General features: G+C 41.6%; 1 protein-coding gene across 1 annotated transcript in view; it reads right to left on the minus strand.

Moving 5' to 3' along the window:
- Positions 1-18,594, minus strand: part of MYH15 (myosin heavy chain 15) — a 157,760-nt gene that overhangs the window by 26,325 nt on the left and 112,841 nt on the right. The window contains exons 30-33 of the mRNA XM_006170764.1: positions 16,005-16,201; positions 12,393-12,742; positions 9,269-9,393; positions 4,918-5,033 (exon numbers count right to left, since the gene is read on the minus strand). Of these exons, the coding sequence (XP_006170826.1) occupies positions 4,918-5,033; positions 9,269-9,393; positions 12,393-12,742; positions 16,005-16,201 (788 nt within the window). The remainder of the gene's footprint in view (positions 1-4,917; positions 5,034-9,268; positions 9,394-12,392; positions 12,743-16,004; positions 16,202-18,594) is intronic.

Raw genomic sequence — 18,594 nt, forward strand, 5'->3', positions numbered from 1 at the left:
CCCATTAGTGAGAAAGATCTCAGAAGCAATTGTGGACATGTATGTGGAATAATTTTTTCTGGTTTGAGAACCCAGGCTTTGCACCTCTCTTCCACCAACTCCACTTCCTGGCCCACAGAGCTGAGGTTGGTACCTCATGCCTTTCTTTAGATCCTGGGTTTTTGCTCAGTTCCCAACAAACCTGTCTCTTTTTCTGTCTCCTCCTGTCTCTTCCCCTGTTTCCTGCATCCCCCAAAACTTCATGTGTTGAAGCCCTAACCAGGGCTTCAGAATGTGACCGTATTTGGAGTTAGAGCCTTTAAAGAGGGGGAAAAAAAATCTAAATGAGGCCATTAGAGTGGGATTCTAATCCAATGGCACTAACATTCTCATGAGAAGAGGAAGACTCAGACATGCACGTGCACAGAAGACTGTGAGAACACTGTAGAAGCTGACTTTCTGCAAGCCACCAAGACCGGCCTCAGGAGAAACTAAGCCTGTCAACACCTTAATCTTGGATTCCAGCTTCCAGAACTGTGAGATCATAGATTGTTGTTCCTCAAACCCAGTCTGTGTGTTCCATTATGGCCAACTTACTGCACTACTAACCTAGGGGCGCTCACGCTCAGCATCTGTAACAGCTGTGAGAACTTCTCTGTCTCTCACCAGAAACCCTCATTTTGCCATAGCTCACTTCCTCACACAGGAACACTAAAGCATCCCTAGCTTGGTGTCAAAATCCTCTACCCAGAAATATATTCTACTTAAGCAGACACACCAAATGTCTCAAACTGTACTGTTCCCACAGTTGTTTATGAAACTTGACGAGTGCCTGCAGACAAGTAAAAAGTGCGATGGTTTAAGAGGCACAGATACAATGCAGGCCTGGAGAATGGCTGCTAAACAATCAACATACTTCATGCAGAGTCAAGAAATCTTTAAAATGAAAACTCCCTCAAGTACGTTTCTTGAGAAAAATGAAACACTCAGGACCAAGGGCAACATAGTAAGAAGTTCCTTTTTCTCTTCTCTCTAAAATGTGAAATACAATTTAAGAAAAGAAACCAAATGCACTAGATCATTTTTTCTCTTCCTATAGTGCTTATTTACATCAGAGAAATGTGAGATTTTCCTTAATCCAAATACATATGATTTCATTTTAAAACAGTTAACGAGAGGGCCAACCGGAGATATGGAACTTAAAGCACTAGATCTCACATGGCTGGTTGTGCAGTGTGCTGTTCAAGTCCTGGACCTTGGAGTTTGAAAGCTACACTGGGCACATGTGTGTACATGCCCAAAATCCTGAGAGGAGATGCAAGAAAAGGGATTGCAGCATGGCCATCTCCCTAGGAGTTGGTTTCTCACTTTTCCACTCTGTCTCTCTTTTCTCTCTCTCCTCTCTCTCTCTGGTGAGCACAGATGCTCTATAGCAAAAACCTTTCAAAAATATATTAATGAGTTTATTTGCTAACTAAACATCTTGTCTGTATTTGAGAGTCTACTTTTCAAAAACACCCTAAAATATCTTACTTAGAAATGGAAAGATATTTAAACATGTTTTTCTGTCAGAGCCTCATTGAGACAATAAAGTCATATGGTGCCTGTAAGTTAAGGCCACGTGGTCAAGTTTGACGTGACTAAGTTCAGAGGCGTGGACCCAATGGAAGGAAATGATGGGCCGTCACTAAATGCCCGAGGCCATAAACCATGGGTAGGCAAACCATGGGTGGTGGACCAGGTCTCACTATGCCCATTTGATTTCCTACTGTCTGTGGCTGCTTTTCTAACCCTTCTGTTGGAATTGAACAAAACAAACAAATACGTTATAATACAGTAAGGTGCTTCGGTGCCTCAGTCCCAGAATTGCCTCTCTAGATGTGGCTGAAGAGAATACCAAACAGGTGCACTGCGCCTCTGGGCCAGTGAGATGACTCACACATTTCAGCGTTTCCTCAAGTCTTTGGGAGAGAAATATACAGAAGGGCCCCAATTTAGGATTATTCCATTTAGGATTCTTCAACTTTCGGATGGTGCAAGAGTGATATGCATTCAGTAGAAACTGTACATTCTGTTTTTCACTTTCAGCACAGTATTCAATAAAGTACACGAGATCTTCAACACTGATTTGTAAAATAGGCTTTGGGTGAGATGATTCTATCCAGCTGTCGGCTAATGAAAGTATTCATTTTTCTTAATAAAAAAGGCTAAAGAGCACAGTTAAGATAGGCTAGGCTAAGCTATGATGCTTGGGAGGGTAGATGTATTCATGCACCTTAGGCTTCTGACATTTTCAACTTGCAGTGGGTCTATGGAGACATAACCTCATTGTAAGCTGAGGAGTGTCTGGTCCTGAAGATTCAGGATATACCCGCCCTACCTGTTTTCAACCCAGCTTTGGGCTTGCTGCAGGGCTTGACTTCCACAGCGATTATGTCCACCACTGACCTTCAAGCTGTCATCCTTTCCTGTGTCTAGGGTGGAGAAAATAAGCCAGCTACCCATGCTCCTTCCTCTGCTTCCATCAGTGACTACATGGTCTTTTCCCTCCCTCTGGCTATGCCAACTATGACATTTGTAGAAATAAAAAAATCATATAGCCTCATCATCCAAAAAGTGTAGGAAGTCCTAACTGAACTATTAGGCACTGTGTCTGGCCAACATTAAGCACTTAAATATTTGCTGGACAAATGAAACATATCACACACATACTACCTTCTTATACTTCTCTTCACCAACAAACTCCCAGGCTGGGCTCATTCAGGATTACTCCTCATCAGAATGGAAGAGAAAGCTCAGTCAGCAGTAGAGAATGAGGTAAGTGTTTCCTGGTTTACTGGACTGTTAAGGTTTCCTTTGCCAGTAGGACTCTGTCTCCTGGTTTCTTGTCCCCTCAACTTACTGGGTCTTATCTTGGTAGGATTCTTTAGTTTTTGTGGAATTTTCAATGGCTTATGTTGACACAGGACCTGAAACCTCACCTTGTCCTCAGGCAATATTTTTCTTGATTTCTTATAACTTACATGGCTTGTCCTTGACCGCTGGGAATCATCTACCTTGCCCCCACTTTTCCCTGGCACACTCATCAGTTCCCTTAAGACGCCCTCCTAGCATCAAAGTCAGATTGAGCCATCAGAGTAAATGAAGGCATTTGATATACTCTTCACTCACACAGAACAGAAAGGGTCTGGATGGTATTTGTGCTTTTCTGTAAGACGCGCTCATCTTTCCTTTCTGGATGTACCTAAAATAGTCATTATGAGTCATTAACTAAAACTTACAGATGGCTCATCCCCCTGCTTTTAGATGGCCCTTCCTTTTTTCAGCCCCTTCACAACGTATGCCTTGTCTTCAATTCTTTCTTCTCCCAGCCCTAGCTGTTTGAATCTCTAGCTTTCTTTGCACTAAGATTATTATAATTGGTGAACTGCTCTACGACATTCAGATGTACCTGACGAGACACAGACTGAGAACACATTTTTCCTCAGCTGGGTTTATTTATAGGCACAGCTTTGACGTTACCTGAAGTCTCTCTCTCTCTCTCTCTCTCTCTCTCTCTGTGTGTGTGTGTGTGTGTGTGTGTATGTTTTCCCTAACTGCACAAGAAAATGTTAAGCTTTGTTCCTTGTGGAAGGAAGTAGGACAAATCAAGACCCAATATTTTTGCCCTTTATCAAAAAAAATTCTTTTAGACACTGACTTAGAGCCCCTTAAATAGAGCAGAATTCCTCACCATAATCAGCTCTACAGAGGAAAATGCCAGTGAGTGAGAGCTAAGATAACTCAAAGCACACAGAGGACCAAATTTGGCTTGACATTCTCATTAAAAAATTGACCCCCAGAGAAGTTTGGTCTGAAAACGAGCTATAGGAAAGAGGCCAGTTCAACTGAACATGTTAACAGGGTTTTTTGGGTTTTTTTTTATTGTTTAAAAAACACATCGAAAGTAAGTTGCCAGTCGAACCTCAGACTCAAATGATTTTCCTTGCTGACATATGGCATTGACTAAAGAGAACAGATCAGATAGATGATATAATCATTAATTCCATGTGTTTATAATTGTGCCTTTGATCTAGAGAGTGTGAAGCGCTTTGCCACCATCAGCTTACTGATCTTCCTCACCACCTTCTGTGTCCTGTAGGGGCTGCTTTTATCCCCTCACTTCACTGGGAAGCTAAGAAGTGGAATGTCTAAAGTCATCCGCTTGTTATGATGAAGCAAAGAAAAGATCCCACAGAAACTGTCTAATTCAGTTTCCTGACTATTAAGACTCAGCTGCTTCAACAAGAATTCAATAAGCAGCTTAGTCTGCGGCTCATGTCCTTCTCCAAACAAATGGCTCCACTACAGGCAGGGGGGATGTGAAAACTTCACTCACATCTGACATTAATTTTAATATGCAGCATCTGACTTTTTAGTTCTTTTCTGCATGGTTTTGTATTATCAGTCAGTCAGTTGAATGGCCAACCAAGAGACTTGTTACAGAGACCCAGACAGTACACACAGTCCTTACATGTGGAGTCTTCATGGAAACCGCATATTTTTCAAAACTATGCGTGTGTTTCAAATTTTTCTACACCAGAATAAACTATATTTTAATTAGATTTTCCATAAACTTTTTGAGTTCCTCTCATACAGGTAATAATGTTCATGATTTTTAACTTGTAGGGGGTTTGGTGTGTTATCTTGAGTCTTGTATGAGAGTAAAAGCTGCTCACATGTAAGAAAACCATAATCATAAAAATTGGCAGTAATTATGTATAGGTATTCCATTATACTAGTAGTAGTAAGATTCTGAGGAAAACTCTAGTGTAGAGTGAAACTTTGTCTTTGGTAATGTTCCAAAAGGTTTCATAAAAGTAGCCAAACGTTATGAGTTCTACATAGTCAAAGATTCCAAAATATGTAACCAGTGCTCATCAAAATAATCTTAAATACCTAATATCTTTAATTTCCTCATCCTTCTCTGAAAGCTTTCTTTCAAGTTCTGCTTTAGCTTCGAAGAGTTCAAGCTGGAAACGAAGAATCTTGCTTTCATGACGTTCCAGAGCTCCCTGAAATACACAAATAAAAAGTCCTAATTGAAGTCCACTGTTCTCTGCATGTTTGTCCTTGCTGTAATTCTTGTTTGAGTTGCTGGGAGAGATCTAGGTTCAAATCGGGTCCCTGAAGCCTGGAACAGGATGAGAAACAACTGCCTACTTTCATTTGTCATTTCACTTATTATAGCTTTGACATTCTTGGGTCTTTCAGCTGTAGCTGTAGAATTAGAATTCTAAAACATTGTTTAAAATAGAAAATTTCAATCTCATCTGTGACTATATTTAAACCTTTTAATTTGTTATTCGACTTTTTCTAACATATTCTTTCTTTGGAATGAATTCATAAGAGTACCAAACCTAGAACAAGGAAGGAGAGACTGCTACCCAGAATCTTTTATTTAATTCTGGACATCACAGAGGTATAAAAGTTGGATGCATTCAGAGAACAAGCAACAGTATTGTGCCCAAATATTGTCATGTGAAGAAAAAAGGAACTTATAAGGTACTTAACACACGGCACACAGCATGAGCCACTGTGGGTATCACTATAATTAGTTCGACTACTCCTACAAGTGGGTTGCTTTGACAGATAGGGAGATCCCCTGCCCCTCCGAGTATTTAAATATAGCCAAGGCAATTATTGCCAGAAATGTTACAAAGGCAATTCAATTTTAAAAGTGTAGGGTTTTTTTTTTAGAGGTTTTTGCTATAGGGCGTGTGCACTCGCCAGACAGACAGAGAGAGACAGAGAGACAGAAAGCGAGTAATCACCCCCCAGGGGGGATGGCCACGCCGCAATCCCTTCTCCTCCATTCTCCTCTTGGGATCTTGGGCACACATGCACATGCACCCAGCGTGAGTTTTAAGCCACCGGGTCTGGGATGTGAACCATGGTCAACTACATGGGAGTCCAGCAACAAAGCCATTACGCTACTGCTGGTCCCAAAAGTGTAGGTTTGACTAAATCTTTAAAGCTTCTTCCAAAGATGAACTGTACATAGAAAAGGAAACACACACACACCACCGCACCCCCCCACACACACACACACAGAGGAGAATGCTGCTATAAGGGCACAGAGGATGCAATCTGTTGGTCAGTTAACCACAAACTGTCCAAGAGGACAGGAGTGATTTCTTACAGCCTTTATTGAGAAGAGCTTAGCATATACCGCCAAAAGTAAAAAGTAAAACTGAGCAGCAATTTAAAAATAAAAATAAGAGATGTCGGGGAATTTTAATAAGGTCTTTTTTGCTGCTCACCTTAGTATAAAAAAAAATAAACCAATGCTTGGATAGCAATTTCCTCAGAGAGAATGGTACAATTCCTTCAGGGAAAAACTGTCACCTCTCACCCTCTAAAATGCACTGAGAAAGTGCATCTTTAGAGAAGGTGACCTGGTATAATTTCAGTTTTATGGTGTTAAAAAAAAAATCTGATGAAATTTCTCATAAAGGTGCACCCAGCAAAATAAATAACCCAATGTTACAAATACATGCCCAAGTTGATGAAGTATTTATGGATGTGGCTGAAAGTAGAACTTGAGAAACTGCGAATAGAACATAGTGCCATCTAGTGGTACTAGATGGTATGAGTGCTATGGCCTAAAAATCATTCTCATCTTTCACGTGGGTGCTGGTCAATGTAATATACAAAGTTACCTGTATGTTATACAGGACAAAAATTACCACTGCCAGTCATATTTCTCATTAACTTGTCATAGTTTTTAAAATTTTTACCATGAAAGTTATTTCTTTTGGATAAGACATGGTTTCCAGAGGCACCTAGCCAGAAGACCGAATGAACCAAGTGAATAAACAGTTCACCAGCTGTCCAAGGGCATCCTTGCTGGAGGATCTCGCCAACTGAAAGAATTTTCTAGAAAATGTAGAAGCCTCTGGACACATTTATGCACAGGAGACCACGAGCTCTGTCAAGAGCTGTTTACTTGACAACTCTACATACAGGGTAAGTCGGACACATCTGGCCGGCAGGGTTCTTACTGAATTGTAATGGTGAGGTTATAACAGATCATGCTCAGCACACAGTCCTCTGGGGTTCTAATTTTCCATCACCATACCTTCCAAAAGGTCCCTGTCTAAAACTGACTGCCACACTGTTCAAAAATCATTTTCTCTAGTGATGGGTGAGTAGGTAAGGGCCACACTTCAATGTGCCCAGGTGCTTATTAGAAGGTTCCTTAAGGAAGATGAAATTCAGCTGTGAGAAGAGGCTTATTATCCACCCTCCAACCATGCCAAGATAACTCCCTTTTTAGTTCACCCTGTTCTTTGGCAAAAGGTTTTCTTAGAGGTCTTTTCAGTTCTAGTGTACACCAAGGGATAAAGCCAGAGACGTTTTCCGAACTTTTAATCTCTACATGGAAAATACTCCTGTCAAACAATTTGCACAAAGATGAGCTTTTCATGGAGCCAGCAGTTGGCATAATGACTATGTCACTGAACTCCCATGAAGTCAACTGCAGTTCGAGTCCCTGGGCCAGGGTGCATGTGTATGCATGCCCAAGATCTCGAGAGGAGAATGGGGGAGAAGGGATTGCAGTGTGGCCATCCTCCTAGGTGGTGATTTCTCACTTTCTGTCCCTCTGTCTCTCTCTGGCAAGCACATGTGCCCTATAGGAAAAAATCGCTCTCTCTCAAAAAAAGAGTTTTTCAGAAACAAATGTTGGAGAACATCACTTTGAATCTCTCTCTTTTTTTTTTTTTTTCTTTTTTGCTATAGGGTGCATGTGCTCACCAGAAAGAGAGAGACAGAGATAGAAAGCAAGAAATCACCCTTCCGGGGGATGGCCACGCCACAATCCCTTTTCCTCCATTCTACTTTCAGGATCTTGGACATACATGCACATGCGCTTGGCATAAGTTTAAGCCACCGGGTCCAGGACTCAAACTGCGGTCGACTACATGGGAATCCAGCAACATAACTATTACGCTAATTGCTGGTCCCTGAATCTCATTTTGAAAACTACCAAGAGATTTTTAGAGGGGAAACACAAAAGGTGTTTTGGTTTTGTTTATTTGTTTTTGACTGACTTTGTTTGAAGAATGGGCAGCTATAAGGATACTTATTCATTCAACATTTGACAAATATTTACTGAGCCTCTACTACATGCTAGGCACTGTCCTGAGCCAGTGCCTCTCAAATGGTAGCATGCATGTGAACGCCTGGGGGATCCTGTTAAAATGCAGATTCTGCTTCAGCAGAGCTGGGCAGAGCTGAGATTCTGAGTTTCCCCCTTTTTTTGGTTTATGTTTTTGCCTTCAAATAATTTTTCTTTTTTTTTAAATTTTCTTTTTCTTTTTTTAACATTTTTAAACACTCAATGTATACCGAATGTCTGTACTTTATGGCAGAAACAGAAAGATTGGGAAGTATAATAGCAGGGAGGGCAACTTTAGATACCAGAGACCAGAGGAGGGCCACAGGGAAAAAAATGTTCACAGATACAAGGATGAAAATCTACTCGTTGATGATAATGTATACGGTAATATCTATGACCTGACTGATATGCACGGCAATCCTGCTGGGAAAAACTACTTTGTAAAGATCTCTAGTGATGTAAATTCTGAGTTTCTAATAAGCTCCTGAGTGATGTCCACACAGCAGGCCCATGAGCTACCTTTTGAGTAGGGAAGGTCTAGGCACCAGGGATAAATTAATGAACAAGACAGAGATGGTTCCTCTTTTCATTACAGCCAGGAGATTCACATTCACTATAGTTTATCCTGCTCCCTGAACCTCAATATCTTCTGCAGTAAAATGGGAATAACAGTTTGCTAGGGTGATGACTTCATATAATGCATATCAATCAAGCACTGGCATGGTGCCCAGCATGTATTAATAGTAAACACTTGAATAAGTGGCATTGTTCCATGCTGTTGTCATTACCAGAATGCAGATCTTCCATTTTGTCACAGTAATAAAAACCTTTTCTCTGGACCAGCAGTTAGCGTAATAGCTATGTCACTGAACTCCCATGTAGCTGACCGCGATTTGAGTCACGGACCTAGTGGGTTAGACTCACACTGGGCATGTGTGCGTGTGTGCCCAAGATCCCGAGAGGAGAATGGCGGAGAAAGGATTGTGGTGTGGCCATCCCCCTGGGAGGGGTGATTTCTCACTTTCTGTCTCTCTGTTTCTCTCTGTCTTTCTGGTGAGTGCATGCGCCCTATAGCAAACAACAACAACAACAACAACAACAAAAACCTTTTCTCCCTGGAGGTAATACCTCTGCTTCTTCCAGTGTCACTTGGACATCAGTCTTTTCTTGTTCAATCAGTTTCTTGACCTTTTCCATTTCACTTAACTTCTTGGTTCGTTCTCTAACTTGGTTTGCCAGATTTGAAGTCTCTTCTGGAGAGGAAGGGGAGAACAGCAAGGTTTGTGACAGGGTTCAGTCTCGGACCCATGATACCAAGCACAGCAGACTATTCCTACAGATCACCTGGGACCGTAGTCATGCTGCCTTTGGTAACTTAAAAGGGCCACCACTAGCCTATATGGGATCCCATTAGAATTAGAAAAAGGCATCTTGGGCCCAGCAGATGGCACAATGGTTAAGATACTGGACTTTCAAGTGGCTGACCATGGTTTGAGTCCCAGACCCGGTAGCTTGAAACTCACACCAGGTGCATGTGGGTGCATGCTCAAGATCCCAAGAGGAGAATGGAGGAGAAGAGACTGCAGCATGGCCATCCTCCTTGTGGGGTAATTTCTCACTTTCTGACTCTATGTCTCTTTCTATCTCTCTGGTGAACACATATGGCCTCTAGCAAAAAGTCTCTCAAAAGAAAGAAAAGAAGAAAAAAGGCATCCCTCCTTTGATATATTTTTTTTGCAAATCTGCAGAAAATTGTCTATGGCAGTTGGTAGAATGGTTCTTCTTAGAGGACCGTGCATTGGACAGTCTGCACAACTTTACGTGGTATCCTATCTGTCAGGACCGTCCACATCCTACCAGGAGGTATTCCAAGACAGACCTGGAATCCTACACGTCTGTTGTATATGCTTAGCTATCAACACTAGAGGCTTCTATCGTATCAGTCTCCACTCACACTGGGACAGGAATTTGAAGTATAAACTGAGTTATAGTCTGCTAGCAGCCAACACATGACCCTACAAAGGCCAGAAACTCAGAAGAGGTTCAAAAAAGACAGCAGCTTTAGTTCAAGCAAGTAAGGGATTTTGACTAACTTCTCATGGACACAAACCTTTGAGAGTAAGGCACCCAGAAGTCACAACCTCTGCTTCCTGATAGTGTTATCATTGGTCTGCTTCTCATGGGGAAGCTTCTTGTATCTAAGGCTCATGATATGGGGCCAAGCAGCTCTGGGAATTACCCATTACCCAGGGAGCTCAAGAGCTTACCTCTCCTTCTGTTTCTGAGATTTCACACTCTGATGTGATACAAGGAAAATTTTAACAAGTTATAAAAATATGTCAGATGAAAATTCTCATTGAAAAAATAAATTCTTCTCTGATAGCCTTTTCTAGGAGGGGAGATCTCAAGAGAAAATGTAGGGCATCATCTACATAGCTTTGGAAAAACCTCCCTCAAGCTACATGCCTAACCCAGACCAAGTGTAGTCCTCAGACCAGCGGCATTGGCCTCACCTAGAAACTTGTTCTAAATATAAAATCTCAGACCCCTTACCAGACCTACTAAATCAGAAACTCTCGGGGTAGACCTCAGTCATTCTGGCAAACCTTCCAAGTGGTCTGGATACATCTAAAGGTTTTGTTTGTTTGTTTGTTTTTGTTTTGTTTTTAAGAGGTTTTTGCCTTAGAGTGCATGTACTCACTGGAGAAAGAGAGAGACAGAAATAGTGAGAGGGAAAGCAAGGCATTCCCCCCACACACACACACACACACACACTTCTCCTCCATTCTCTTCCTGGGATCTTGGGCATGCATGCACACACACCCAGTGTGATTTTGAAGCCATCAGGTCCAGGACTTAATCCACAGTCAGCAGTGTGGCAGTCCAGCAATGTAACCACTATGCCATCAGCTGGCCCCACATCTAAAGTTTTCTAACCACTGTTCTGGAACTCTCACATGCTCAGCCAATGACCTAGTCTTGGATTATAATAGGTCAACAGAGAATGCAAGTTCATTTGTGCTTCCAATAGTGACTAATTTTGCTTCCAGGGCCTCTCAGAGTTTTCATACTCATTATTCTTGGTGCTGGTATAAGTTGGCAGTCTCTTTGAAAGGCTGGTGGAAAGTATACCAAAACTTAAAAAGTTATTATATTAAATTAGCAATTTCATTTCCAGAGGTCTATCTTATTGAAATGTTTTTACACGTGCACACACGTATAGGGATATATAATATAGGATTACTTATGCGCGAATAATTTGACCTAAAATGAATAAGGTTAAATTAAATAAGTGACAGTCATCCCTATTATGAAAACTGTGTAGCTACTGAAAAGGACGTGTGGGTCTCCATGTCTGCACGTGTAAAGAACCATAAGGTACATGCAAGGGGAGCAGAGCTCCGTAGTCTAACTGACTGAGCTCAAATCCCAGACCTGCTGCTTACTGACTGTGAATTCAGACAAGTTACTTAACCCTCTGACCAATATAATCTCAATTTTACAGGTGAGGAAACCAGCACTAAGATGGTTCTGAGAATTAAACAATTAGTTGTATATAAAACCATGCCCAGTATACGGTATGAGCTATAGATATGTGTGCTAAACCAGAAAATCGATTTATAAATGAAAAAAAATGTGTAGAACACTATGTAATTTAGGTGAAAAATGCATAAATACATAAACGGAAAATGTCGTTAGCTATGGAGAGCAAGAAATTCTTAACAGTGGCTTTCTTTACAGAGTGAAACTAGAGCTAACAGTCAGAAACTAGTCTTACTTTTAGAATTAATTTAACACAAAGAATACCTGTAGTTAAAAAAAAAAAAAAGCAATATTCAAAATTGAGAAGTTAGGGACCAGCACGTGCCATAATGGTTATGTCACTGCACTCCCACATGGCCAACCATGGTTAGAGTCCCAGATCTGGAGACTTGAAACTCATACCAGGCACGTGTGTGTGCCCAAAATCCCAAGAGGAGAATGGAGGAGAAGGGATTGTGGTGTGGCCATTTCCCCTGGGAGGTGATTTCTTGCTTTGTCTCTATGTGTCTGTCTCTCCGTGTCTGTCTCTCCAATGAGTGTAAACACACTGTAGCAAAAATAACTCTTAAAAAATTTTTTGAAAAGTTAAACCATAAATGGAAACACGATAATGCTGAGGCCTACTTCCCATCAGAGACAGCCTTGCCCTGTGCCCAGCTCTCCCGGAACTTGTTGCTCCTGCTGTGGCCCCAAGCCCCACTCAGAGTACCTTGGAGGTTCTTGTTCTCCTTCCTGAGCATCTCCTGGCTCATAGAGCTCTCCTCATAGGCGTGTTTGAGCTTGAGGAGCTCAGTGCTGAGAGCCCGGGCCTCCTTCTGAGAGGCATCTAGTAATTCTTGGGACTCCTCGTACTTCTGCTTCCAGTCGGCCAGGGCCTGGTCAGAGTGCTGCTGCCTCTGGTGCAGGCTGGCTGCCATGGATCGAGCCCTCCCGAGGTCTGACAGGGCATCCCCAAGCTCCAGCTGCAGTTGGTGCCTGGTCCTCTCCAGGGAGGCATTTCTGCTATTGGCCACCCCCATGGCTTCTGCAGCTTCCTGCAGCCTAATCGTCAGCTTCTTCCTGGGAAAGGAAGACCCAAAGGGCAAGTGAAGCAACAACTGCAGAGAGTTCATCAAGGTGTGTCCTGGCCTAAAGACTGCTTGAGTACAAAATAGGATAGCCCAGGAGGCTGGCTTGACAGCACCAAGTAAAAGGAGCTTATATCCTTGTCCCTGTAGGACCCAGACGTCTATTGATCACTTTCCTCCGGCTCCTGGGAGCACATGGTCTTTATCCCCCACCCCCTCCCCTTTACCAGCCTGGACTAGAAACCCAGGATCTGTTTGAATTTCCATAAATATTTGCTTAATTTAAACCTTTAATAACACTGATTTTGTTGTATTTCATTAGAAAGGAGAGAAATAAGAATATTAAACTATTCGTCCCAGCAGGAGGTGAGTACCATAAAATCCTCAGGCACACTTAGTCACTAAAGAGCTCCTGAGCTGTGTTCTTCCCAAGGAACAAACTCTTGCTCTCTCCTGCTTACTCTCTCTCTCCCACTAGCATGTGGCTCCTAAACATGCACCAATTCTCTTTTCTTCTCACTCTGAATTGCTTTGCCACCTCAGCTCCTCTCCCTGAAATTATATGCCCAAATCCATCCCCTCATGCTCACTTAACAGGCTCTACTGCTCTTCAGGGTATTTCATCCCCCATCTGTTCTTCTTCCAACATGCTCTGATATGGACTGGCTTATTAAAGGGTTCTCTCCCCCACCATATTGATAGTGAGAATGCTTAGGAATGCTAATGGATGGAATGTGTTCTCTTACTTATGTCTCCACAGGGATGCTGGCAGTTTCAGTTTTACTCATTCATTATCAATAGATGCAAGGTACTATTGGGTTGTCAGAAAAGTCATGACACATATTTGCATAAAAAAAAACTCATCATGACTTTTCCAACAACCTAACATATGTACCAAAGTTTTTCCAAGCTACTGTTATTAAACAAGAAAAGGACACAGGAGCTAACATGGACCACACGACTAACCCTACAGAGTAATGTGATAACAGGCCCCTCTTGGTGGGTTTAGGCAAAACCACCTGTGCCCAGTGTCCTCCCTAATCTGGGCTTTCTCAACTCTTTCTTCACTGGCTTTTAACCACAGTCACTTCACTTCTTTGTTTTATTTTTAAATATTAGGAGGAAATTCTGATGCTCTACCTGGCTTAACATATTTTATACATATAACATAATTATATGTATTTTACTACTTTAAAAATTGGTACCAGAAATAAGAGTTTTACTCTGGGTGACCAACTAAGCTGGTTTGCCTGGGGCAGGGTCACCAGGGCAGGGGTCTTTCAGTGCTAAAATTGGGAAAGTCTGGGGCAACCTGGACAAATTCCTCTTACTGATAATTTTGTTCTACATTTAAAACCAACTACGATTTTATTCCACAACTTAGTTGCCTGTAGAATATAGAGAGATGTTGGAGATTAAGAAACCAAATCCTGAGATGAGCAGATGGTGGAATGATTATATTACTGGACTTCCACGTGGCTGACTGCAGTTTGAGTCCCAGACCTGGCTGCTTGAGATTCACACTGGGTGTATGTGCATACACGCCCCAAAATCCCAAGAGGTGAATGGAGGAGAAGGGATTGTGGCAAGGCCATCTCCCTTAGGGGGTGATTTCTCACTTTCTATCTGTCTCTGTCTCTCCAGTGAGTGCATGTGCCCTATAGCAAAAAATCTAAGAAAAAAGGAAGGAAAGAAACTGAATCCTATTCTTGGAGAATTTAGAACCTAGAAGCAATTAAATGGTTCTCAGGTGTATGTGATTGTATTAAACTAACTTATTAGATAAATCCCAGCCTGGAAACCAAAGCAGGCAGATCTTCAACCTTCTCACTGGGGAAAAAAAGGAACTTAGATTTGTGTGCTTGTGTGTGTGCATGTGCATGTGGCTGTGTGGGTGTATGTCTCCTACCTCCGGGATGTGATTTAGGGGGAAAGTATGATAAACACAAAGTTTTATGTAGTTGATGTTTGACTAATTTTAAAACAAGAAGGGTTTCAAATAGTATCATGTTTGCCCCCCCCCTTTTTTTTCAAGTTGTCACATACTACAGAACTAGTTCCAATAAATCTATGTGGCCTTATAATAGTCTGTATTAGTTCTCTTTCTTCTGCTTCCCCCAAAAAGGCATCAAAGAGAATAACAGGTAGGCACTTTCATGGGAATTCTTCAATCATTAGAAGGAAAAAGAAAAATCTTACTTCAGAAGCAAAAGTCATATTTGTATATGAGCAGGCATTTCAACTCAAGTCCCACTTTTCTGTGGTCCAGAGTTTTTCTAAAACACCTATTGCAGGTATTTTTAGTATTTGTCATCCCAAAGCCCTTTTTAAGTTACTGTAGACACAGAGATGGATCACTTGATTCTCCTTTTGGGACAGAACACAGCGGCTGTTCAGCAACCACTCAGCAATGCCTCTCAAAGATTTAGGTGAAGAACTGAAAAACATTATTCCTGGTTGAAGCTAAAGAGAAATGTATTGATCTGCCCTGGATTTTTGCCAAGCTACCAAGCCAGGGACACATTCTTTTGAGTAAGCCTTTAATGATTATAAGCTGGGGTTAGTTTGAAACTCTTTCTACGACACAGTCCCTCGACCTCTAAGCAAAATGCTTCAATACTATACCCTGATAACAAGTCTCAACTCAGCTAGGCCCAAAACTGCTGTAGTTCCTGCAGAGAACTTTTAAAATCATTATGTGGCATTGTCCATAAAATTTATATTTTAACCTTAGGGGTAGCCTGAGGATGATTTCTTTTCAAAGCAATCTTTGCCCCATAAGACATGATGACATATCCTACCATGTTTCCAGCCGTCCCTGTCCATCTTCACAGACCACTTTGTAGTGCACAAGTTAAGACCAGAGACACAATGACTTTGATATATGGAGACATATATGCACATGGACTCAATTATTTTAGTGTTTCAAATGAAATATCGGGTTTGAAAGTGATAACCCATTTTCAAATCATAGCTCAAAGTCACATTTTTTTATGAAGACATTCATTGTCCCCTAGAAAGATTCTTTCTCTCCCCAGAACTTGTTTACAGTCTCTTCCACATGTTGTAATTTTTATTTTTCTTAGGCCTTCTAGAGCATGTGTTCTTTGCTGTTTTTGCTTTGGTTTGGGGCTTGCTATGCCCCCAGCAAAGATTTGTGAACTACACACCACAAGGTTTTGGAGACCATAGTCATTATTTTCACACCCTTCTGTGTGACCAGCCCACATGAGGGAGAGCCTTGTCCTACTCACTTGGCATCCTCCATGTCTTCAGCTGTCTGGATGACACTGTTTTCGTACTTCAGTCTCCATTGCACCATTTCAGCATTGACTTTGGCTAGTGCCCGGTGCAGCTCGGCCTTGGACTCCTGTTCTTCCTCATATTGCTCTCGTAGAAGGTCACAGTCACGCTTGGCTGACTGCAGGGCATGGGTCAGAGCACTCTGTGACTGCAAGGGGGACACACATTTTTTTTTTAAAGGGACCACCACCACTAACAACAAAAGGCTTGGGGGTGACATAATTTTTTTTTCCTTTTTTTTTTTAGATAAGGTTAATTACGACCTGCCACAAATTCAAGCTGAATCTGAACCTAGTAAGATAATACCAAGGAGAATTTGGGACAAGAAGAAAAAGGATAGAGACTATCTAATTGCTGCCATTAAAACAGGAAAGAGTTCTATTTAGGGAAATGTCAGCCCGACTATGTGGGCTTCAACAATGGGCAGGCTGGGGTTCTGGAAAGAAAAAAAATGCAAAGATAGCAAGGGGAACATTCACATCATTTAGGCAATAAGATTTATATTTAGAACTGTACAATATTCTAATCTTGTTTGAACTAGAAAGAACTACTGAGATTTAGTCTTGCCTTTTTGTTCCATTGACAAGGAAAATAAAATCTTTTATTTTACATGGAAACATTGGAAAACCTAAGCCCTTATCACTGTAAAACAATGCTGCCCAACACTTTCTCTATGGATAAAAACATTCCACTTGTACATGGTCCAAGGGAACACTAGCCAGATGTGGCTCTAGAACAATCGAAACTTGGAACGTACAGTACCATGTGTGGTGCAAGCAAATCTTTAGTTTTATTTCATTTCAATTACTATAAATTGAAATTTGGATAACCACTTATACTAGCATAGGGGTCCTTGTACTTATTAGATATCAGAGCTCAGTTTAAGAAACTTTTGTTTTTAATTGCCAGAGGGTGCATGCATATAACAGAGGAAGAGAGAGACAAAAAGGAAGAGAGGGAGAAAGCATCCCCTCTACCCCGTTTTATCGTGGCCATGCCCCCAGCAAGGATTTGTGAACTACCATGAGGTTTTGGAGACCATCGCTATTATTCTCATGGTCATGACACAATCCCTTCTCCTCCATTTCTCAATTTTGTCAGGGTTTTGGGTCTCTCTCTCTCTCACATACACACCTGATATTCTTTTCAAGGTGCTGAGGCCAGGATTCAAACCATGGTCAGTCAAGTGGGCTCTGGCTCTCTTAGCCACAGGCCACAGGATTGGCACTTGGTAACCTTTCCTATTACTTCAATGTTGGTCTGGCTAACCTAGCAGCATCATGCCAGGAGATGACCTGGTGTAGGGGAAGGAACAGGAACTCAACTGGTCCTCAAGGATCCTTTATGACAGTTTGTATAAAGCTTCTTCTTAGGCACATGCAACTCTGAGGGCACAGGTTTTCTTAATGAAGGCCTCAGCCAGACACCTTTGGGCAGTAAATGAGGTAAAACAATGCCCGGTGACTCTGAGAATGTTGTAGACTTTGGAATCAAATAAACTTGAATTCAGGATGCAACCTTTCTTAACTAATTTTATTTTAAAAGGACTTTTTTTAAAGAAAACTTTTATGTAGAATATATTTATTGAGCACCTGGTTCGAGACATTATTATAAAAGCAAGGAAGACAAAGTACCTGTCCTAGGGAGATGAAAAGGAATAAGGGGTTACATGAAATAAACATATAAACAAAGAATGGAATTTAAAATAGCAGTAAAATGACTGAATGATTGAATAAATAAATAAAGCAGACTGATATGATGATTTTTTTCTTTTTTTGAGATAGAGATTTATGCTTTAGGGCACATGCACTTGCCAGAGAGACAGAAAGCAAATAACCCCCCTACGGGGAATGGCCACACCACAATCCCTTCTCTTCTAGGGATTTTGGGTACATATGCACACGTGCCCAGTGTGAGTTTTAAGCCACCAGGTCTGGTACTCAAACCGAGGTGGACTATGTGGGAGTCCAGTGACATAACCATTATGGCATCTACTGGTTCCCAGCAGATGTATGATAGAATGTTTGGCTCCTTCTCATTATTCTCTAAAGACATCAGGGAAGGGCATTAAGCAATGGATTAGCAGTTATTAAAGTCCTAAGGCAGGAATAGTGGTGGCTGCTTTTAGAAGCAGAAAGGGAGCCAGGACAACTGGAGAGGAGTAAATAAGCAAAGCAGATGCACAAGGTTAGGTAACAGAAGGAGGCTGGAGCCAGACCAGTTGGACCTTGTAGACCAATTGGAAATCACTAGAAAGGCGGCCAGAGAGGTCTCCTAAAACATAAATCAAGTCAGTTCACTATCTGCTTAGATTCCTTCACAGTATATTACTAGTATGACCTCGGACAAGTTATTTGTCTTCTCAGAATCTTGGTTTCTTCATGTCTAAAGGCACCATTCTACCTTCTCTATCTGACTGGCATAAAGATTAAGGTAACACAAGAGGCCCAGCTGCAGTGGTGCAGACAGCATCATACTGTTTTGAGTGCTGGAAGCCACATGTCTACCACAGGTTCTTGTCCTGAGAAGACCTGCAGTATG

This window comes from Tupaia chinensis, unplaced genomic scaffold, assembly GCF_000334495.1.
Source record: "Tupaia chinensis unplaced genomic scaffold, TupChi_1.0 Scaffold148904_1, whole genome shotgun sequence".
NCBI classification, from domain to species: domain Eukaryota; kingdom Metazoa; phylum Chordata; class Mammalia; order Scandentia; family Tupaiidae; genus Tupaia; species Tupaia belangeri.